The sequence below is a fragment of the Eriocheir sinensis genome, chromosome 25 (assembly GCF_024679095.1).
Source record: "Eriocheir sinensis breed Jianghai 21 chromosome 25, ASM2467909v1, whole genome shotgun sequence".
Lineage (NCBI taxonomy): Eukaryota > Metazoa > Arthropoda > Malacostraca > Decapoda > Varunidae > Eriocheir > Eriocheir sinensis.
In genome coordinates, this window is record NC_066533.1 from 12,376,772 (window position 1) to 12,400,747 (window position 23,976).

General features: G+C 42.4%; 2 protein-coding genes and 1 long non-coding RNA gene across 8 annotated transcripts in view; 1 reads left to right on the top strand and 2 right to left on the bottom strand.

Moving 5' to 3' along the window:
• On the bottom strand, positions 1 to 11,803 carry LOC127003381 (uncharacterized). The gene is made up of 3 exons (XR_007757056.1): positions 11,617 to 11,803; positions 10,893 to 11,029; positions 1 to 1,161 (listed from the first exon to the last, which is right to left on the bottom strand). It is a non-coding gene; the product is annotated as an uncharacterized LOC127003381 (long non-coding RNA).
• LOC127003380 (cuticle protein CP14.6-like) lies at positions 5,987 to 14,081 on the top strand. Its single transcript, XM_050869933.1, has 4 exons — positions 5,987 to 6,122; positions 10,927 to 11,007; positions 11,820 to 12,008; positions 13,198 to 14,081. The coding sequence occupies exons 1-4, from the start codon at positions 6,117 to 6,119 to the stop codon at positions 13,279 to 13,281; spliced, it is 360 nt and encodes a 119-aa protein (XP_050725890.1). The 5' UTR covers positions 5,987 to 6,116; the 3' UTR covers positions 13,282 to 14,081.
• LOC127003378 (uncharacterized) overlaps positions 14,080 to 23,976 on the bottom strand; it is a 13,978-nt gene continuing 4,081 nt past the window's right edge. For 5 of the 6 annotated variants that reach the window (XM_050869930.1, XM_050869929.1, XM_050869932.1 and 2 more), the window contains exons 5-18: positions 23,674 to 23,816; positions 23,259 to 23,391; positions 22,839 to 22,948; positions 22,151 to 22,411; positions 21,647 to 21,700; positions 21,104 to 21,250; positions 20,825 to 20,917; positions 20,348 to 20,497; positions 20,054 to 20,160; positions 19,432 to 19,688; positions 18,895 to 19,025; positions 18,157 to 18,309; positions 17,724 to 17,816; positions 14,080 to 17,579 (exon numbers count right to left, since the gene is read on the bottom strand). In XM_050869930.1, the coding sequence (XP_050725887.1) occupies positions 17,541 to 17,579; positions 17,724 to 17,816; positions 18,157 to 18,309; positions 18,895 to 19,025; positions 19,432 to 19,688; positions 20,054 to 20,160; positions 20,348 to 20,497; positions 20,825 to 20,917; positions 21,104 to 21,250; positions 21,647 to 21,700; positions 22,151 to 22,411; positions 22,839 to 22,948; positions 23,259 to 23,391; positions 23,674 to 23,816 (1,871 nt within the window). In that variant the 3' untranslated portion in view covers positions 14,080 to 17,540. The remainder of the gene's footprint in view (positions 17,580 to 17,723; positions 17,817 to 18,156; positions 18,310 to 18,894; positions 19,026 to 19,431; positions 19,689 to 20,053; positions 20,161 to 20,347; positions 20,498 to 20,824; positions 20,918 to 21,103; positions 21,251 to 21,646; positions 21,701 to 22,150; positions 22,412 to 22,838; positions 22,949 to 23,258; positions 23,392 to 23,673; positions 23,817 to 23,976) is intronic. The other variant, XM_050869928.1, reaches the window with a different exon arrangement.

The following is a 23,976-nucleotide window of genomic DNA, read 5'->3' on the forward strand; positions in this document are numbered from 1 at the left end:
CTCTCTCTCTCTCTCTCTCTCTCTCTCTCTCTCTCTCTCTCTCTCTCTCTCTCTCTCTCTCTCTCTCTCTCTCTCTCTCTCTCTCTTACCGTATGTGTGTCTGTTATGTTTGGGCTACAGACTCCACGTTCCCAAGCAGTGTACGAGGTGGTCTGAGTTTCTTTTTTCTTCATTCTTACAGTGAGTCGTGGCGATGAGCCCCTGATTGTCACTCTAGTTCAGGCACACTTTCTTTTTTCAATTGTTATTGTTTTCATCACTAGGGTACCAAATTTTCCTCTATTTAATTTGCTCTTGAAGGCGTGGCGATGAGGACTGAGTTATTTTACACTTCGAACTTTAAATTTTCACTTTTTTTCATGGTTCAGCGGTTCACTATTACGACAGTTGTTGTTTTTATATTTTATTTGTCCTTTTTCACACTCGTTACGCTTTCTTTTCTTTTATTTGTTTCTGTTTTGTTTGCTTTATTTATTTCTTAATTATTGTTTTCTCTTTATTTATTTATTTGTTTTCTTATATGTTAATTGTTGTTTTGCTTCCTTCAGTTTTTTTTATTTGTTTATTTTGTTTCGTTAATTTGTTTTTCTCTTTTCTTTGCTTTTATTTTATTTGTTCTTTTTCACTTCCATTCTTTTTCCACTCACACGCTCTTTCGCTGTCTGACTGGGAACTCTTTACTGCGGCGGGATTTTTCTATTTTTTATTTGTTCTTATTCCCTCACGTTATATAAGTTTTCTATCAATAACACATCACTCGTTTTTCTTTTCTTTCTTTATCTGGCTGGAAACACTTCACTCGCTTCACTTTATATTTCCTCCTCGTCTCGTGTCTTCTTAGCAATGAATGGACAGACACTTCTTACACGGGTCATGCTTGCGTCCTGCCGAAAGAAAGGGAGGTCCATTAGGCAAGGTTGTTAGTTCCTGTATACTATTTCGTCTTTCATTAACTGCTTTGCTATACTTAACTTTCTACTCTCAAGACTCCCCTTCTCCCGAAATTGACCTCTCTTTTGGCTTCTCGTTCTTTCTACTTTCGTTCGGAGCAGCGTCTAGTAGCGGACTTTTGTTGTTGTTGTTGCTGTTGTTGTTGTTGTTGTTGTTGTGGTGGTGGTGGTGGTGGTTGTCCTTGTTTTTGCCCTTGAGTTGCCTCCCTTGCTGTAAAAAAAAAAATAATAATAATAATAAATAATGGGAAAGCTCTTATTATCTGCTCTTTTATATTCTTATCCTTACTTACTTACTCTTCTTACTTACTTATTTATCATTCATACTCTTCTGTTTTTTTTTTTTATTTAGTATATATAGAAGAAAGCAAGAGAGTGGAGCCGGACATTAAAAATTCCGATTCCTGATCCGACTCTAGGAAATTTTAAGGTTACGGTGCCCTTTTACGTCCTTTTCTATGAACTTATTAACGTACTTTCCACACACACCAAAAAAGAGAAATGGGAGGTAATGGGAACAAAAGGCCTCCATATTTGTTTTTTGTTTTTCTTGATTTTATTTCGTTTCAAGTTAGGTCACGACTCCTCTTGGACCACGAGGTTAAATGCACACACACACACACACACACACACACACACACACACACACACACAAAGGAAGAGTGGGTGGAAGAAGGGTAATATAGGTCGCATCTAATCTGTCTATTTGCCTGTTCTTTTTCTCTATACCTCCCCCCCTCTCCCTCTCCCTCTCCCTCTCTCTCTCTCTCTCTCTCTCTCTCAGGGGTCACGGGGTTAAGTGAGAGAGGTGATGGGGGGTTAAGTGACTAGGTATAAAATTGAGGTTACTGCTATACACGGCTTTCGCAACCCCTTATTAAAGAACGCATCACAACAAAAGAAAATAAGGAGTCGTGAAGAAATAATAACGATGAAAAAAACAATGAAAATAACGACGAAAATAATGAATGGTGGGGTGAGGGCATGGTAGTAGTAGTAGTAGTAGTAGTAGTAGTAGTAGTAGTAGTAGTAGTAGAGAGTAGTAGTAGTAGTAGTAGTAGTAGAGAGAGAGAGAGAGAGAGAGAGAGAGAGAGAGAGAGAGAGAGAGAGAGAGAGAGAGAGAGAGAGAGAGAGAGAGAGAGAGAGAGAGAGAGAGAGAGAGAGAACCCTTTCATCTCACCCACTCTCTCGGCCTTGACTTCAAACTTCTCGCAACCTGTTCAACTTAACCTTTTACTTCACTTTTACACTTCACGCTCCACGCCGAGAGAGAGAGAGAGAGAGAGAGAGAGAGAGAGAGAGAGAACACACACACACACACACACACACACACACACACACACACACACACACACACACACTCTCACTCCATTGTCAGCCCCGTTCTTTGCCCTATAACAGTGAAAAGATGCCCTGAACCAACTCTCGTCTTCCTCTTGTTCACTTCAAACCACAAAAAGGAGACGTAGGAAGTGACTATGTAAAAGATAAATTCACGGAGGACTTTCAGAGCGGCTTCTTTCGCCTATATTACGCGTTTTCTTTTCCTTCTTAACATCGCCTCCTACAATTATCATGTAAGTCAGATCCTGTTCCCCACCGAGCTTTCTAAGAACCACCTCCACGGATTAATGTTTACATCCAACACGTTAATTATATCTGTTAGTAGTGGTAGTAGTAGTAGTAGTAGTAGTAGTAGTAGTAGTAGTAGTAGTAGTAGTAGTAGTAGTAGTAGTAGTAGTAGTAGAAATAGTAGTAGTAGTAGTAGTTATCAGGACACCTCTCCTCCCGAAACTGACCTATCTTTCGGCCACTCCTCTGGACTCTTTTGTAGGAGCAGTGAGTAGCTGGCTTTTTTTTTTCATTATTTTTTCCTTTTTATTGCCCTTGAACTGTCTCCTTTGCTGTAAAAAGTAGTAGTAGTAGTAGTAGTAGTAGTAGTAGCAGTAGTAGTATGGCACAAGCAGGCAGAGAAAAAGAGAGAAAGGAAATTTAAGTTTAGTAAGTCAAGTTAAACATGGCGAAATAATGTTAAAAATTTGCCGGGTTTTTATTTTTTTTTTGTTTTTTAGTTGATAATGACTGATATTGCTTAAGAAGGGAAAGCTTCGAGAACCGTCTGAAGGTGGCGACTATTCCAGACACGACCGACGACTATCAAAAAAAGTGTTGCCCTCTACGCAAAAGGAAGCAGCGGTTTCAAAAGTCACCATAATCAGTGTATCAGTGTGAAAAAAAAAATTATATACACCCAGAAAGTATGACACTCACCCCAAAATCAAATGTCACTCACCCCAACCCACAAAAAACATAATGATCTCTTCTAAAAATGAAAACAAAAACACTCATATCTCTCCCTCTCCCTCTTTCTCTCTTTCTCCCTCCCTATTGCCAAACATCCTCCTAACTTGCCTAATAATCTTTACTGCCGTCTACGGTGACCTCTGACCCCGCTTCCTTCCTCCGCTTCCTACCTTACCTCCCTCCATCACCCTTCCAACCTCTTTCTCTCTCTCTCCTTCCATCAATCTATCTGTCTGTCTATCTTTCTTCCTTTATTCTTTACCATGCTTGCCCTTCTCCAACCTCCTCCTCCACCTCCTCTTTTCTCTCTCTCTCACTCTGTACCTACACTTCAATTCTTTCTCTCCCTCCTTCTCCGTATCTGTATATTTAATTCCCTTTCTCTTTCTCTCTTCCCTTCCTTCACCTCCTTTTCTTTTTCACTCCATCATTTTTTACCCCTGTTCCCTTCATTCTTTCCCTTCCTTTCCTTCTTCCATAGCTTATTCTTTTCCTCTGTCTATCTTCTACCTCCTTCATTTCCCTTCTTTCTTCCTTCCCTCTCTCCCTCTCCTTCCTTCCTTCCTCCCTTCTATCTCTCTTCAAGCTCCTTCCTTCCTTCCTTCCTTCCTTCCCTTCACCTTTGAATGGGTTTAAAAGTGACTGTCTGTGTTTGAGGGTGGAGGTGGGGAGAGGGGCGTGAGAATATGGAAGGAAAGGCAACTCTCTCTCTCTCTCTCTCTCTCTCTCTCTCTCTCTCTCTCTCTCTCTCTCTCTCTCTCTCTCTCTCTCTCTCTCTCTCTCTCTCTCTCTCTCTCTCTCTCTCTCTCTCTCTCTCTCTCTCATTCATTCAGTTTCTTCATCATTCAGTTTGGAAATCCCGAGTTGCTAAGACCTACACACACACACACACACACACACACACACACACAAACACAAGGGGCAAGAGGGGAATTTGAAAGAGGAGAAGAAGAAGGAGGAAACAAGAAGGAAAAGAAAGAGGAAGAAGAAAGGAAACAGAACAAAAAGTGGAAGCAGAGAAAGGAGGAGGAAAAGGAGGAGGAGGAGGAAGAAGAAGAGGAGGAGGAGAGAGGAATTATTTATAGCGTGATGGGAGTCGTGTGTCTTACTTTCTCCTGACCAGTTTAGGATTGATGAGTCCTGTGAGGGGCTTGATTATTACTCCTCCTCCCCCTCCTCCTCCTCCTCCTCCAAGAAGCGTCACACCTCAAGGTCATTTATCTGTTCTCCCTCTCTCCTTCTCTCTCTCTCTATTTATCCTTCCCTTTCTCCTTTTACTCAGCACCTTCTCTTTTTTCCCCCTCTCCTCCTCCTCCTCCTCCTCCTCCTCTTCTTCTCTTTTCTTCTCCTAGTTCACCATCACTTCTTCCTCCTCCTCCTCCTCCTTCATCGCGCTACTTTCTGTCGTCTTATTTACGTGCCTCCTCCTCCTCCTCCTCCTCCTCCTCCTCCTCCTCCTCCTCCTATTCCTAATAATAATAAAAGTAAAGCAAAGAACATCGAGGAAGAAGAATTGATATGCAGTCTCATTTTCTTTTTTTTCTTTCATTTCCTGATTTATTTTCTCTCCTATTCTCGTTTCTCTGTTTTTTGCACTTTCTATTCCGCGTCTCACTTTTTTTTATTCGTCTGCTTCTTGCATTTCATTATTTCTTTCCTTCTAAGAGAAAGAGAGACAGACAGACAGACAGACGGACAGACAGACAGACAGGCAGACACAGTGAGAAACAGAGACGGTAGACAGACAGAAAAACAGACAAACGAGACGGGAAGACAAACACTCAAACAGACAGACAGACAGACAGACACAGCGAGAAAGAGACGGTAAGAGACAGACAGACAGAGAAACAGACAAACGAGACGGGAAGACAAACACTCAAACAGACAGACAGACAGACAGACACAGCGAGAAAGAGACGGTAAGAGACAGACAGACAGAGAAACAGACAAACGAGACGGTGAGACAGACACACAGACAGACAGACAGACAGACATGCGAAAGAGAAAACACAGAGAAAAAAAAAGAACAAACAAGTTTAATATTTTTTCTCCCACTTCCTTTCCCTTCCCTCTCCCACCCCTGCCCATTCCTCCCCTTCCCTTTCCCTCCCCCTTCACTTTCCTCCCTTCTCTCCCCCCCTCCCTCTCCTGCCTTTTCCTACTCCTTCCCCTCCCTTTATCCCTCTTCCCCCCCCCCCCCCCCCCTTTCTCCTAGACGCAAATATACATATCATGCAAATCACTTCCTTTCTCAAATCAAAGGGACAATGACCCCTAAAAACGCGATAGGCTCATCATCCCCCTCCTTTTATAGCCCCCCTAACCCCCCCTCCCCTCTTACTCCCTCCCAACCTACTTTATCCTATTAACCTATCACCATCTTCTTGACCTTCATCATAATAATCATCATCATCAGCAGCAGCAGCATCTAAACCTATTTTTTTCTTACTCTTTCCCCTTCTCTTCCTCCTCCTCCTCTTCTTCCTCCTCCTCTCCCACCCTCCTCTATCTCCTGTTATCCTTCCTTCCTATTTTCTTCCTCCTTCAATCTTCTTTTTCCCCTTTCCCTTCTCTGTCTCCTTTTCCTTTTCCTCCTCCTCCCCAAAGTCTTCCTCCTTCTTCTCCTCTCCCTCCTATGTTTCCTATTTCCCCTCCATCCCCTTCTCCAAGCTTTATCACCCCATCACCCATGTTTCAAATCACCCTGGGCCCCTCATCGCCTCAGCCGCCTCCCTCCCCCTCTTCCCCCGTCAGCCCTTCACCTGCTGAGGTATATAAGGCAGGGCGAGGGAGGGAGAGAGGTTCTGTTCACCTTCCCTCTCACTCTCCGTAAGGCTCACACACGCGACACACACGCACGACATGAAGGTAAGTCAGGCTGCTAAGTACGGATTGGCTGAGGGTTACCTGTATGTTTGTTTACCTGTATGTTTGTTTACCTGTCTGCAAGGGGTCGGGAGTCATATGTAATCCTGCTCCCCTCCCCCCCCTTTCCCCACGTGACAAGTATTATTTTTACCCATACAAAACTTAAGGCCCGTATTATCCGACGTTTTGGGCTTTCAGAACAAATATTTTCAAAAGCCACAAAGGAGATTAGTCAGGTTCTAATGAGTGTTTTTCACATTCATGGTGCAGAAGTCTTGTCAATCTATCACTTGGCTCAAAACTACCCATGGAAAGATTAGCACAAGCTCCACGAAAGCTTTATCCAATGTGGGTATGTAGGCCAGGAAATTTTAGAGAATATAGGCCTAGGGCAGATGTTTCGGGGTAAAAGGAGTAAAGTAGAAGATAAAGGATTAGAATGAGATTAGACCCGACAAACTGAGAGATTCAAGCAACAAGAAATCCGTATGAGAAAATAAAGTGACAATTCAGTTATTTAGGGTATTATAAGGATGACTCAGAGTGTATAGGAGCAATTAGGTAACTATGCCCAGAACGTTCCATGAGGCAGAGTTAGACAAGAACAAAAACAAAAAATAGGATTAGACCTGATAAACTGAGAGATTTAAGCAATAATATATCCGTATGAGAATATAAAGTGACAATTCAGTTATTCAGAATATTATAAGGACGACTCAGAGTGTAAAAAAGCGATCAGGTAACTATGCCCAGAACGTCCCATGAGGCAGAGTTAGACAAGAACAAAGAGATGTGCAGAAAATGAATGAATGAATTAGAATGAAAATGAATATAAGAATGAAGAAGAGGAGGAGCTTACTTTATATGTAAAAAGGACCAAACGCGTTACCTACGACGTGTGAACAACCCGCAACTATTAAGTACCCTTGCGCAGTCTTTATAAATTATTCGTCTTCGTAACCAGAAAGAAAACTAAAGCAAAGTGAAAACACACACACACACACACACACACACACACACACACACACACACACACACATTAAATCACACGGGCATTTAAACCATTTCACCCTCTCTCCTCCACTTCTCTCTCTCTCTCTCTCTCTCTCTCTCTCTCTCTCTCTCTCTCTCTCTCTCTCTCTCTCTCTCTCTCTCTCTCTCTCTCTCTCTCTCTCTCTCTCTCTCTCTCTCTCTCTCTCTCTCTCTCTCTCCTTCCTTTCACTTTGGTCACAACTTCTGAGAGGAAAGTAATGCATACAAAACCGTGCGTGCGTGCGTGTGTGCATGTGTGTGTGTGTGTGTGTGTGTGTGTGTGTGTGTGTGTGTGTGTGTGTGTGTGTGTGTGTGTGTGTGTGTTGTAATCCGTCCCTTAATACACATGAACTTGCCTTTCTCTTCTTCCTCCTTCTCCTCCTCCTCCTCCTCCTCTTCCTCGTTCTTTCCATTCGCTTTCATTCCAGTTCATTCATTATCTGTATTTCTCTTGCTTCTTGTCTAACTCTTCCTCATTTTCATTCATGACTTCTGTTCCTTTTCTCTCCCTCCTCCTCCTCTTCCTCCTCCTCCTCCTTCTCCTCATGATCTTCCCTGTCACCCGTCCTTCCACACTCCCTGTCTCGCATCCAGAGTGAGAAGAAAAAAAAGAGAAAGAAAGTGAAAGGAGGGCGTGGCTGGCAACCTGTAGAAGGATTGTGCCATGGGGGGAAGGGGGAGAGGGGAGGGAGGGAAAGGGAAGGGGAAGGGAGAAGGTCACAGGAACACCACCCTAAAAAATGGCCCTAATAAATGCTCTAGAAACTAATATTTTTTCTCCTTATTTTTTTTAGCACCTGGTTAGTCTAGAATCGTGTGTGTGTGTGTGTGTGTGTGTGTTTAAATCTAAGTTATCTATTTCTTTACTTAAATTTGTTTGTTTGTTTTGCTGTTGTTTTTTCTTTTATTAACGTTACTGTTGTGCGAATTTTCTCCGGTTTATTTATTTATTTATTTATTTTATTTTTTTTTTTTTTTTTTTTTTTTGTCTGGTAACATTTGTGGAGGCTTGACGCGTAGGCCCTCGAATCTACTGGCCTTTATAAAATCACCTTTCATCTCGTGTCACATTAAAATTATCACCATTACTACTGTGTTTTTCTTTACTGCTGGACTGGTTAGGCCCTGAAGACTGTGTTTAAGTGTTTAAGCTGTGTTTGTGATAAAGACCCTTGAAAATTAACACTCTCGCCACTGACTGCCTAATTATAGTCTGTGAACCACATCGTCTGGACAATTTTTTTTTATTTATCTTCCTGTAGGTAAAGGAGCCAATTGAATGATATAGCAAAAATATAGAATAACCCGCTCATACAGGAAGTCAGGAAGAGTTCACAGATGATCAATAAAGGTTCAAGTTGCAGGAAAGAAGTAACATAGACGAAGGCTCTTGCTTTCGAGTCTACCGGTGAAAGGGATGAAAGAATGATGATACTGGTTAACTCTTGCATCAGAAAGTTGGACAGCACAAGGATGAAATGGAGAAGGATGACTTGTGCAAGGCCATGGGAGGGGTGGTGGTGTTACAGTCAATGTTCAAGTTTACGAATACCATCTTCATAAAGTTTACTGACAATTACTAACCTCTCTACAGACACGCTTCTGTCTTACAAGTCCCATCAGTTACAATAGTGAAAATAATAATTGACATCGAACTACAGTCTTTCTCCTAAACCTGGACGCCTGCACAAAACGAATAACGCAGAACTACCAAGAACGTTCTCAAGAATCAACGGACTGTAGGTATCACTAGTTTATTGAACGGGTGAACGAAAAGAAGCGACTGTATGCTACTGTGGGGGCTCGCGTGGCTGGCATACGTGAGGGCAGACGAAACCTGTGGCGGCGCCTGACCTAGATCTGGCCCACGAAGACACCCGGTTACCTTTTAGTGTATGTGTGTGTGTGTGTGTGTGTGTGTGTGTGTGTGTATGTGTGGATGGTTCCTTTCTGTGGCCCACCCGCCGTTGACCTGACCTCGGGGGGCGATGGGTGGCGCGGGTGAATGGACGCCATGGTGAAAGTAACACACACACACACACACACACACATGCACACACGGACCGGTTGCTCAGCTCAGTCACCTCGTATCAAGCAGACTATTGTTTTTTTATTTTTTATTATTGTTGTTTTTGCCCCTTATCAAAACGCGAGGTCATGCTACACATACAAACACGTTGAGTTCCTGCATTTTCCGCCTTATCATTCTACTTAACCAGAACCGAATCATCTTTTCAAGGGGAATTTTCTCTTGCGCAAAGCCTCTCTCTCCCTCTCTCACTACCTCTCTTTCTTCCTTCCTAAGTTTAAAAGGTCGAGGTGCAGTTGAATCATTATCTTATGCAATCCCCTTCACGAAAATACACGGGTGGGTCCTCCTTGTATGTGTGTGTGTGTGTGTGTGTGTGTGTGTGTGTGTTTATACTACCCCGCGTCTTCTTAACGTTCAGACATCATCATTATCGTCACCGGTCTGTCATCACCTCCATATCATCATCATCATCATCATCACCCACAAGATAGCTACTCCGGTTGGTCCATTAGATTCATCGTGGGAATGTTGTGGGAAAGAGACGAGTATCTCTCTCTCTCTCTCTCTCTCTCTCTCTCTCTCTCTCTCTCTCTCTCTCTCTCTCTCTCTCTCTCTCTCTCTCCCCGTTACGCAAACCGCCCACCGCCGCTGGTCCAGCCCCCTAACCACATAAACCAGTGTGTGTGTGTGTGTGTGTGTGTGTGTGTGTTGATCTGCTTCAAGGCTCACTCATCTCGCCCTAGTTACATCACATTCCCTAATAACACAACGTCTGGAAATGTTGTTACGAAGCATTACCTAACAACAAAACAAACACCATCACTTGGGTCCACTCTGACTCGTCTTAGCTTCGCCTGAGTGGACCTGGAGTTCTTGAGGGGAGGAATGATGAGGCGGTTTATTATGTTATTTCCTGCACGCCTTCCTTTGGGCTACTAGGTTATGGGAAGAGAAGGGGGAGAAGGCGGAAGATCAGGAAGATGCAATGCTGTGTTAGTAGGTTATAATCAAGGAGTACATTGGAGAAGGAAGAAGACAAGTTGTTAGTTATTGTGTGATCTGTTAGTAAGTTATAATCAAGCTATTGGGAAAGGAGTGCATGAGAAGTAAAGATAAGAAGAGTTAGAGGTTATGGAAAGATTATAGGACGAGAGAGTTATAGGAAGAGAAGGAAGAGAAGGTGGAAGACAAGGAAGAAGCAGTGTTGTTAGTGTTATTGTGATCAAGGTATTTGGGAAAGGAATGCATGGAAAGTAAAGATAATAAACGTAAGAGGTTATGGAAAGGTTACAGGAAGAGAGAGTTATAGGAAGAGAAGGAAGAGAAGGTGGAAGACAAGGAAGAAGCAGTGTTGTGTTAGTGTTATTGTGATCAAACTATTTGGGAAAGGAGTGCATGGGAAATAAAAATAATAAAAGTAAGAGGTTATGGAAAGGTTATAGAAAGAGAAGGAAGAGAAGGTGGAAGACAAGGAAGAAGCAATGTTGTGTTAGTGTAATTATGATCAAGCTATTTGTGAAAGAAGTGCATGGGAAATAAAAATAACAAAAATAAGCGGTAAGTAGAAGAGCTGAAGGTATCTAGCATAGTTCCCCCTGTGTGTAGATTAGAGGACGGAAAGTTAGAGTTAGTGGAAGTAGAAAGTGTCTTACATATTACATCTTACATAACTAAACTAAGGCCACGAAAGTAACATCATCCATTACCTAAGCCTCACGCTCGCCTCCTTCCCTCCCCCAGGTCCTCATCTTGCTGGCGTTGGTGGCGGCGGCGGCGGCGGCCAAGCTGGGGAGGCTGGAGGACCCCGAACTGATCAAGGAGGTACGTATACTCTTGGGTACACCTGGATACAATAAGAGCACTCATTAATAAGCGTGGACAAGGTACAGTGTAAGGAGAGTCACAGTAAAGGAGTTTGGTCAGCTTAATCATAGGTGACGCATGAAAATCAAATGGATCCTGATACAATTATGATTTTTTTGTGCTTTGGTATCATCAGGACCTCGAAGAAGTACCTATAAGAACACATACAAAAAAAAAATGTATCACCATCAATTTGAATTTCGCGCGGCTCTTCTGGTGACAACATGGCGTCTGTGATGAAGCTGGGCAAACTCTCCTATTCTATGGCTCTGGGTGAAGTAAATATGGCTACGGATTTGCACCTATCGACGAAGTGTGCTCGTTTTATCATTCGCTTTCGGCTCTCACACCAAATATTTCCAAAGGCCCAAAGGAGTCTCCAGGAGTTTATTTTTTCACATTCATGGTACAGAAGCCTAACCACACTATCGATCACTTGGCTCATAAAACCACCCATGAACATAATAATAATAATAATAATAATAATAATAATAATAATAATAATAATAATAGCCTAATAATAATAATAATAATTGAACGTAGCCACAGCCTCCATGAAAGCCTTACCAAATGTGGATGATTGTGTAAGCCCCAGTTGGAGAATGTCTTGAGATGTTACAGTGACATTTCAAGCAGGGTTCACTGGCTGATAATAAAGGAAACGATGATAGTGCTTTAAGAGTCAGCTCTTTTCTCCCTCTATTCCCCCCCTTTCCAAACTTCCAACACGAACTAATCTCCCTCCCCTTCCTTACACCCCCTTCCCACAGCCCCCACCACCCCCCAAGCCCTACAACTTCGGGTTCGAGGTTCGAGACGATTTAACGACGAACTACCAGAACCGCGCTGAGGTGTCTGACGATGCGGGTCGAGTCAAGGGATCCTACAGTTACGTGCTTCCCGATGGCTTCGTCTACACCATCACCTACGAGGACAACAGGGACGGAGAGGGCCTGAAGGTACGTAGCAGTAGTAGTAGTAGTAGTAGTAGTAGTAGTAGTAGTAGTGCAACATGACGAGAAAGGAAGCGAGAGTAACGGATTAGGAAACATACTAAGGTAAATATTTCTTTTAAAACTGTCTCCTATTTTTGGTGAGGTTTTTTACTTCCATTTGATAGTTTTTAAGTTCATTATGGTGGTTTGAGGGATCAGTTGTTGTACCTCGGTGTGACCATGAAAGTAGGGTAGAGATTTGAATTACCAGAAACATCTCAAGTAATATTGGTTTCAAGTAGTATAGGTTTCACTGGAATTACTCACGCGCTCATATCTAGCTTCCTACTAAACCAACGGCTCTTCTGTTGTCAAATACATATTCAACCTACCTTTAAACCTCCCGGAAAAAAAAGGAAAAAGTGTAGAGATCAAAAGAACTGTGAAAATAGCTATGAAATATGAGCGGGATCCCGTGCGTCCGATGGCGGTGTGAACCCAACTCACCACCATAGCCTACTCCGCCGCCAGTGACAACAACGGCGCAGCGCAATTATAGCAAACCACACGTACTGATCGTAAATTAAATAAATAAATAAATAAGCAGATCTTGCTAAAACTAAATCTAACCTAGCCTGACCTACCTAACCTGACCTAACAATATGTAACCTCGAACGGGCTGATGAGCAATGCGTGGTGGCCGGTGAGTCGATGCGCGGGGGATCAAGATTGACATGGTCATTTGATAGTTATTATTCGTTTACACAACAAATGATCCGGCAAAATACTCATATCAATCACAAAAATGATCGAATGAAAGAAAAAACAAAAAAGCATCCAAAATAGAAAGCGGCATCAAAGAAAATGAGAACCAAGGTTGATGTAAAAATTATTCTAATGCCGATTAATTTGGAATAAGAAGTGGATTTGGGCAAGTAAAAAAGGGAAAAAAGGAACAAAAAGATGATCAATAACAAGATCATCATCAACAACAACAACAATAACAATAGGCTAATAATAATAATAATAATAATAATAATAATAATAATAATAATAATAATAATAATAATAATGAGGATGATAGTCTTGGGCAGGTAAAAAATGGAAATGAAAAAAAAAAATGCAATAACCAGAACATTAGCAACAGTAGCAGAAACAACAACAACAATAATAACAATGATAATAATGACCCCTCCCCCTCCCTCCCCCCCAGGCCGTGGTGCGCAAGGAACCCTCAGGCATCGACGTCATCATCCCCGAGCCCAAGCCCAGGAAGAAGCCCGTGCAGTTACTCTAATGAGGGAGCCCCACCTGTCCCGCGTACCTGTGGGGGCGCGTTACCTGCCCCCTCCCACCCTCCTTTTTCTACGTTGATTAGGATAGTTTAATGTTAAGAATATGTACGGAAATTCCTCCCCTCTATCTCTCTCTCTCTCTCGAAGCATCATGAAGCTAAACAGACGCCACCAGACACTCCCGTCATAGTTACCGTTTAAGTACAGCTATTGACGCCCTGGATCAACTATTTTGCCTCCCTGTTGGTCACAATATACTGGTGGCCCTGGAGGTCGTTGGGGCTCACGGTGTAGGAGAAAACGGAACACGTGGCAAATGTAAACAAGCGTTGACCTGCTCCCTCCCCCGCAGTGTGGCGTCCATTCTCCTGAGTCAGTGAGTGAGGGAGGTCCGAGGGAACGTTCGATTTTTCCTTAACTCCTTTTTCTTGTCTTCTTAGTTCTGTTGTATTGTGATGATTTAGTACTGTGAAATAATTATTTGATTATTTATAAATTCATGCTTACAGGTGTACAGCAATCACGAAAATATTTTTATGGGAAACTCACGTATTTTCATATAAAAAATTCATACCTCTAACGATGGTTTCTGAATGCCACTATATTTTTCTTACCTATTGTGTTGTGTTCAATAATGAGAACAGCAATAATCTGCCACTGTCATTGTATTTTGGTGTACCATGGCTTCAACAAGAATGTAATTGCATTTATCTGTGTACTCTCTCTCTCTCTCTCCAAAAAGGATCACAAACTACGTACACATCTGGACTGACTTTTCATTGTGAATAAAAACTCAAATGTTTCTGGATGATATCAATACATTTATATATCAGTATATTAATACAATACAGGATCAAGACATTGGCATATCAATACAATGATATATCAATGTACCAATACACTGTGATGGCCCACATGTCTGTGCAAGAAATGTGTTCATGGTGATGATGATGATAAGTATAAAATCCTTATTGGCTTAAAATCACTAGTGCATTCACTCATCTGAAGCTCTTATATGCACTTCCCTGCACCCAGACTGAGGAAATAAAAAGGAAGGAAACAAGGTAAATGGCATCACATGACCATGACCTTAAGTGCTGGCCGGCACCTACGTTTGATATAACATACAATAAATAGTTTTACCAGGCACAGTCCACAGGTCTCCAACACCCCTTGCCACACAAACGCTGTGCCGGCCTGTTTGTCCTGCCCTGCCCTGCACACCTGGCCTGCCGTGGGCTTGAGCAACACTAACAATTATTCATCAGGTACATGAGCTTATGACCACACACCACACCACACCACACCACCTCCTTGTGTGTGTGTGTGTGTGTGTGTGTGTACATTGACCTTATTCAGAGCACAGAATATATTTACTTCCATCTCCAAACACACACACACACACACTAAAGAATAATATACAATGTGGCACACTTAACCTGGCTGTACATATCACAAACACATCAGCTTAACAAAATAGCATCTGTATATAAAACTGTGCAACAACAAGAATGAAACTGACTGGAGTCTTCCCACTGTAAATCATAATTACAAGACTTGCCTCCCCATGCTTCACCATCCACACACTTGCAGTGCCTGACGCCTCCGCTAACATCCATCCACATACAAACAACGAAAGGCTTGTGTTACACTCAGTCTAGTCAAAATAATTTGTGAAATTTTAGTAAATTCTCAACTTGTGATTTAACTTTTTCTTTCATGCTATCAGAGGCAATGGTGCATATGATTTCAGCAGATTAGTAAGAGCCTCTTGGTCTCCTACTCCGGTGGGTTGGGCAGTCATCAGTGGCTGAACACTGGGAAATATTTCCAGTGTTTTCCCCCTTAGTTGCTGGCCCAGTCTTAATGAATATGTGCTTACTGATAACTAAGTTTAATATTTCAATGTATAGCTGCAGCAGGATGAGGTATCCCACGGGACACTGGCTATGCATGAGGCACCTTGAGGTGCTGGGCCAGGCTGGGTGTCCAGGCACCAGCTGAAGGAATAATCAAAACTGGACTTGTCAAGTATTAGACAAATATTAATATTCAAGCTTCAATATGAAGATTATGTAGCTTTGTGGTGCAGCAGGACAGTCCAGCAGCACCACCTTACTAGTGAACACTCCACACTGCCACTGTGGTCCCAAGAAGTGTGACACACACTGATGAGAAGTGGAAAGACAAGCAACCACAATTCACAATCTTCCCCAAAACAAAGCATTAGTTGCTGGAACATACACTAAAATAACCAAAATTCAAAAATTCAGCAAAAGATCCTGTCATGAAGCAATAAAACAGCATTCTGTCTCCAGGACACCCACCACCCACCCAGTTTCAACACGTGCTAGCTGTCTGTCTGCTGAATGCTCAGGCAACAAAAGGTGATACAGATTAAAAATAATGGAAACAGTATGGTTTAAGACTTCACATAATTAAAAAGATGGATATGACTGTATTAGAGCAAGACCAGTGTAAAGGACAGATACTAGTTGGCAACCTTTCCCCCTCCTTGTCCCCTAATACAACAAATAGTGATCCTGAGACACCCAACTCAAAAGGGTTTGAAAGACAGAAACAGACCAAGAGCAGGAACTTAACTCCCTAATAATAATTTTTGGCTTGTAGGTCATGAGATGAAAATGTGTGTAAACATGTGCATGATAGAAACATGGGTTGCCAAGACCAACAAATGACATAAAAATTGACGAGTCTCCTCGACTGATGATTGTACCAGAATTGCAACACTTTAATTTGAAAGCAACATCTGCCTTGGACCTCTGATGGGCAGTGCATAAATAGGATGAATACAAAATATCAACACACCCTAAACACAGCTGAGTAAACAAGGATATGTGTGTGTGTGGGTGTGAGTGTGTGTGTGTGTGTGTGTGTGTGTGTGTGGAGAGAGCCAACCGTACAAAGCGAACCCACCTTAACACAACAGGAAGGAACTTGGAACTTGTAGCACCAACAAGAGAACAAGTCTGCCTCAAGAGGACAGTATTAAGTAGGAACACTACCACCAAACTTCTCCCAAATAACTCCCTTGCTGTGGAGTCAAAGCACAATGGTTCATTACAAGAAACTTTTTTTTCAGAGTAGTCAACAGAAGTTTTGTTTTATGTACTACTTTTTGCTTTGACTCTTCACAGGCTGGGCGTAATGCTAATGTCAACTACCCAGTGCTATGGAATATAAAATAGCAGAATACATGAATTATTAACCCATTACTCAATACTCAAGGGTTATTAGCAGAAGTTTGTCTCAAGTACTACTTTTTGCTTTGACTTTTCACAGGATGGGCATGATGTTAGTGTCAATTACCCAGTACAATGCAATATAAAGAAGGAGAATATTTCAATTTTTAACCATGTACACAGTACTTGAGGGTTATTCGTTTGCGACGCTTATCAACAAGGCACTGAAATTATTCCAAAATTTTTCTGACACTCAATGAAGATGCAAGATGCTAATGAAAGTAACGATGAAGTGTGAGGTAAAGTTTCTATACCAATGAAGACAATGACAAAGTATGAGGCCTCTTTCCTATACTGATGAGGACATTTATGAAGTACGAGATCCCAGTTTTCTACTATGATGGGAGCAATGAGGAAGTGTGAGGCAAAGTTTTCTATATCGATGAAGACAATGGCAAAGTATGAGACCTTATTTTATATACTGATGAAGACACTGATGAAGTATGAGATCCCCATTTCCTACACTAATAGGAGCAATGACGAGGTATGGGCACAAGTTTTCTAATCATGTTCTTTACCTTAACCACTTGTATTGTCTTGTCCTTGAGGAGTGACACAACATATTCACCGCTAGTCAGTCCATCAGTCTTGGCCAAACCCTGGAATCTCTGAAGGCACTTGAGGACAATTAATGGATCCAATGATAAATACAGGCGACTCAGCAGGTGGCACAAGGGATCTGACTAGCACTCCCTGAACATACCGCATCAACTATAAACCCATCTTTGGAGAGCGACGCGGCTTTCCTACACCACGAGCTATGATAGTGAAGGGTGTGAAAAATGATCGCTTAACACACAAGTGATGAACATGTTAAAAAATGATATAGTAACACACATCCTATTAATATGTTACCGTCGTTACCCCCTCCCCGACTTAAGGATAATTCTAGCCTTGCAGATATCTACATGTGACGAGATAATACAGCCGTTGTGGCCTGGTGGGTTTCATGGTGAGACGAGATGAGCAGTTCAGCAGCCGCCTCCTGTAGTGCCTCCTCAGGTTGTGTCCTCACCATCCGTCGCTTGTATGCCCTGCTTGGAGCACAGAGAGCAGGCATGAGAACACAGAAAGACACACGCATGAACAAACCATACACATGATTATTTTGCAAGGAATTAAGCCCATTTACAAACACATACAAAGCTTCATGAATTACTATGCAACAAGCTTCTCCTTACCTCCGGCACCTCATGGACGACCAGATTCACCGAGGACGGATCAACACTGTCACTCACCACGCCTTCCATGTCCCCATCAATTACCATGTGCACCTACGGAAAAGACGAGTGAGCATGTCAACAAAAATAAGGTACTCAAAAATTTATATGCAAATAATGTTAGCAAGACACCTCTTCAACTGAAATTGACCTCTCTTTTAAGCTGTAATTTTTTACAAGTGGTTGATGGGCTTTTGTTTTTGTTTTCTATGCCCATATGCTGTTTCCATTGAATAAAAAAGAAAAATTATGAGCTTCAATACAAATGAGCTTTCTATGAACTTCTAAACAAACGAAGTAACAGTCACACAAATATAAAAGCCTGACAAAGCCTCAAGAAGGTTATCCTCATCAATCCATCCCTCCCAGCACCCAGCACAAGTCTCCTCCCTACCTGCTGATCCACCACCATTGCATTGCCGTCAGCGTTTATGATGATTTGCTGGTTGCCGGTGCCGAGGTGGTAACCAACGTTCTGCAGGGCGTCCATGAAGGCGCTGATGTTGGCCTGCTCCATGTTGACAGCAGGGGTGCTCTCCTCCACCATCTGGGGACAGAAGAACATATTAGCATCAGGGTTGCCAAGTCACTATTAGAGTTGCCAGCTGACTTCCATACCAAATCTTGAATAACTTCCATAATATACACAATAACCACTCCTCTATAAAGTTGGCCTGATATATTTTTGATTGGCACCATAATGCTTCATCAACATCCCTACCAGTATTGAGAAGAAGTGCTAATGGCTCTATTAAAGACCCACTCAACTATGACCAAAGTTGGAAAGTTTTGTTTAGTCGGCGCAACATCTGTAGTCATATGCCAGAGAGAGATAGAAGGGGAAGGAATTATAGGAGATGGGAACAGATCCCAGGAGACGGGACACAACCCCCAATTAATACCTGGTACCCATTCACTGCTGGGTGGACAGGGGCATAAGGTATCGGAAAAGCCGCCCAAATTTTTCCACTCCGCCCAGGAATCGAACCCGGGCTCTCTCGGTTGTGAGCCAAGTGTGCTAACCACTGCACCATGAAGCCCCCTCAACTATGACTAACAGAGTGAGAAAGAATGAGTGTTAAGACAAGACAACAGAAGCCTGAAGGTCTGAGTTCAGTGACACATGCTGTACCTTGATCTGCTCTATGTGTCCGTGCTGGTTGATGATGTGAGTGGCCTGGGCGTGGTTGGCCGGCACCACCTCGTACTCACGCAGGTTCACTTGTCGCAGGTACTGGATGCCCTCCATGCTGTTCATGCCTTCTGCAGAAAATTAAATAAAAAAATTGTCTTAGCAATGTATTCCTAGTTTTGGCGTCTGGGGAACATGGTATGCAACAGAATTATGTCATCATGAAGCCAGTTAATTCACACGTTCCAAAAAATTTAGCAATTAAATGATTTTATATCTTAATTTTTAATTATATTCATCTATAAGCGAATCTTCTTTCCATTCCAGCAGCGTTCAAAACACCATTTACAGCTCGTTTACTGAAGCAAGGGTTGCGAACACCAAAAACAAAACCTTTTCATTTCAACTCCAATTTTTTGGCAATACCAAAGCCAATTGAACTTCCTTTCTCCAATGTTACTAAACCCCCAAAAACAATTCATTAAATTTCTACAGTATTGCCTTGAGCCTAACATCCTCCTCTCTCCCCACACACACCTTTCCCCATCTGTGCCTGGGACACGAGGTTGACAGCCGTGGCGAGGAGGTCCACCGAGCTGATCTCCTCCCCAGTCTCCTCTGCAGAGCCTGTGGCCATGGCTGCCTCCTGGTCCAGCGAGTACTCCATGGGATCCCCTCCAGCCATGGCGCTGATGATGATGCCGTCCTCTGTGGAGGTCATGGGGGCGTCCAAGGAGTGTTCACCCGCCTCCTCTCCCTCCTCCTCGCCCTCCATGACTGGTTCAGTGATGGACCTGCAAGGAAGTGTTGTCGTACAAACTTGACATTTCCACAGAAACAAACTAACAAAAATGAAACAAACCAATTCACCACAAACTTATTGGATAACTAATTGAAACTAATTGAAATAACTAATTAAAATGAGATCTGGAACAATGAAAATGAGTTGACTGCTTTCCATTTCCTTAGATAGCTGGAAAGAGCAAGAACACCAGAATAAGTAAATCCAGAAAAAATGTTCTATGAAGATAAAAGAAGGAAGCAGCTGTGTTATTTCAGGTTGGGTGGCATGAACTTTGTAGGACAGGCAACTCAGTGGTCTGGGCTGACTTGCAAGGCTCTTTACACATCTTTACAGTGAACAACCCTCATCACTCACGTCTGCACAACAGCTGGGTTGATAAGTCGCTGGCTGACGGAGACATCACTGTCAACAGTGGAGATAATGGACGGGGCTGCCTCGGGCCTGCTGTTCGCTGCCTCCTCCTGCACACACACACAGAGAACACAGTTGACTATCCACATTGAAAACATTTACGTGGAACTCACTCATCGTCATAGCAGTTATTTCAGACTTTGCATTTTCCTATAAACTTCCTCCAAGAGTGTGGCCATAAAAAGAAAAGTTATTAGTGATCAAAGACACCTGATAATGACTTTCTTTGTTTCTTACCTGCCCAGCTGCCATGGTGTTGTCTCCATCTGATGCTCCAAATCTATCTTCCTCCTCTTCCTCCTCCTCTTCATCAGCAGGAGCCTCAACGTCCATGTGCACCTGTCCGTTTTCATCCACTCGTTGTATGACGGTCGCCACAACAGGAACCTGGAGTGACATGATGCCTTCATTGCCACTCTCACCATTACTGCCCATAGTCACTACTCATTCATAACTCGCACTCAATCATCAAGTGGAGGCAGATTCTAAATTCATACATGGGAACAGACAGAAGAAGCAAAGACCAAACAAGCAATGTGTAAAATTATTAAACTGCTTTCTCATGTGCTTTTGATTTGAAGCTAAAATATAAAGAGAATGTATACTAAATGCACTTAACATCACAAATCCATAACTTTCAAAACTAGTACTAACTAAACAGGGAAAGAAGAATGAAAAGAAAGCACTAGGAAGAGAAATAAGAAGTTTGCTCACCTTGATCTGGACAGCCTTGGTGCCACTCTGCTGACTCGACACAGTGAACTTGCTGGCACTCCTCAGCTCACTGGCAGCAGCAGGAACCAACATCTGTCAACATGATGCACCAAGTATGAGCCAACAACTAAGGATTAAACTTTTGTATTTGTATCTAAAACACATGCAATTCAACACTAAAGCCATATATCTTATTTCAGAAGTGTCCCATCACTCTACAAGGACACAAGGACTAAAACTCCTACCACTCAACAGAGACACAAGATCAAGATTCCTTACATGTTTACTTCCAGGAGCAAACTGCACCTTCACCAGGACAGGCACTCCCTTGCTGGGCTTGAGGAGGGCAAATGGTGTCCTCCCAGCAGCCAGCGCTTGGTGCATGGCCTTGGTGTCGATGGGTTCAATCAGGATGCCGTTCTTCATCTGCACATAAAAGTTGATTCTGTTACAAACTTCTTTCATTGCTCACTGTGTATTTCACATGTGACTATAGGAACTAACAAAAATTTTATATCTGTCTATCAATACTGGTGTCATGATGGTCTACCCTCGTACTATTTCCTTCAATCTTGCTATCTTACACTCCCTTCACAAAATCTTCATTCATTGCTACTACAACTGTCTATCTCAAAGTACATTGCTTCACCCATCCACTCACTCCACAGTCTACTCCTCTTGCTGTCACATGGTCACACCCATACCAATAGTGTCCTCCCCATCCCTATTACTTTCTCCACCCCATCTTGACACACCACACGCTCCTATAATACCTGACATGACTTCATAAACAATAACTCATAGCAAACAGGAGACACTTACACTTTGCTTTGGTTTCATCTTGCGTTGTCTTGGCATTGCGTCGTTTGCACCGATCTGGGAAAAGAGGAGGAAAATATGTGAATAATATAATTTTCAAAAAAGATGCATTTAAGAAATTTGTTCACAATCATGCTATACAAAAATTATATATACAGAAGCATCTGAGCAAGTTTAAAGGAGGATTTAGATATCATGGTGTGGCAATGTCTAAAATTTTATAAAGAAAATACACAGATACAACAGAATATAAGACTACAGGAGGTCAGACATAATCATGGCAGATCCTAAAAACAAGTAACTCACCACGTTCCTTTCTTATCCATAAATCTATCTAACCTCCATTTAAAACTTTCAATATTTCACATACTTTAACTCTCACATAAGAGTGACTTGGACCTAAAATAAAACACACTAAAACAAAAGAAATTCCCCAAAAAAGGTGCGGAAAACTATGAGGCAAGATACAGACAAGCCAGGATGCAAGATTAGAACCCACAAACTTACTTCTTGGAACGTCCTGTCTCCATTTGGCAGCTGGATGATGCGAACATTTCCAATCTTTCGCTTGCGTAGGAGGGCGCTGTTGTTCCCCATGACGCGACCGCCAGCACCAGACAGTGACCGGGAGCCATGCAGGTTGCGAACGCCGTGCTTGTACTCCTCGTGCTGCCGAAGCTGAGCCCGTCTTGAGAAGGCTTGTTCGCAGTAGTTACATTTATATTTATCCGCAACGTACTGGTAGAGTAGCGTCCCGTCCGCATGCGCCTAAGGAGATGGAAACCACATAAGGAACACACAAACAACACAGATACATCAGGAAAATATGTGTAGTTACTCTTATCTGCAATATCCTAGCATTCAAGAGTCCCATCTGTGAGTGCGTGTGAGAGAGAACACATCAACACCAAATATACAAATATAGATCAGTCTATCCATCTATCTATATCTTTGACACTTTGTCCACCCACAGTCCATATTAATCCCCTTATCTGGAGTTCAGTTGCTTTTTCTAGACCGAGGGACTGATGATATGCACTGCTGTCCTCTACACAGAACAGCTTTGAAAGTACCTCACTGGAAAGGTGCTGCAAATGAACAATCATGCCCTAAATGACCAGGATCTTCATGGACAAAACCAAGATATTTCAGGCAAGCAGAATGCACTAAAAGACTGTACAAGCTGCCGTCCTACCTTTGCTTTGTGGCATTGCAGGTTGGATGACTGGTTGAACCCTCGGCCGCAGATGTTGCACTTGTACGGCCGTTCGTTGGTGTGAGTGAACATGTGATTCTTCAAATTACCTGGACAAAAGGGAAAATATTATTGGACATGAATTTATACACTTGAAATGAATCATCTTCTGCCAGAGTCTAACCACAAGTCTATTATTTTGAAGAACACTTACTGATGAATGGACTTTACTGCTGGGCAATATCTTTTAGTTAGGAGCATGATAGTGTTTTACTCAACTTTCAATATCAGGACACATGAAATATCCTTTAGTTACAGTTGGGGAGAAGGTACAAATGGGAGGAACAACAGGGAGATAAGTTGTGGTGAACAGGAGGAGGATGTGACTCAATCCTAACTTTTCTTGGGTAGCATATTCACCTTTCTGGTGGAACGCTTTGCCACAGACGTAACACTGGTGCTGCTTCTCCTCGGTGTGAGTCTTCTTGTGGGAGATGAGCGTTGACACTCTGCTGAAGGTCTTTTGACACAGATCACAGACGTACGGCCTTGACTGAAAAACACATGTCACAACATAGTACTTGGTAGTTACAATTTTTTACTGACTTCATTTATCCAAGACTGGACAAACACAAGAACAACAACATGAACAATATAATCAACTATATAAATCTTATTTTTTTTATCAAGGTGTAGAATCTGGTTTGGAGAAGTGAGTATGTAGGAAGTGATTCAGTTTACTTAAGGACAGTTCTGTACGGATTGATACATAGAACACATTTACTGTACACTTAATGAGCCTCTTTCCTTCACCAGCAGTGCACAAGATGACTACCTTGGAGTGTGTTGCCTTGTGTTGGGAGAGTGTGGACATCTGCCTGAAGGCCTTCCCACACTGGTTACACCTGAAGTTCCTCTCGTCGGTGTGTGTGGGCAAGTGGCGCATCAGTGTGTACTGGTGCATGAACTCCTTCCCACCTGTGCACATAAACCACCGTAAACATGTCTAAATTAAAGTGGTGATTTTAAATAACAGGACAGCATAACTAAGACTGTCCTGGCATCTGACTTCCCTTACCTCTGCCCCTAAAAACATGAAAAAATCAATATTACTGTAATGAAATTGTTACAAAAACTG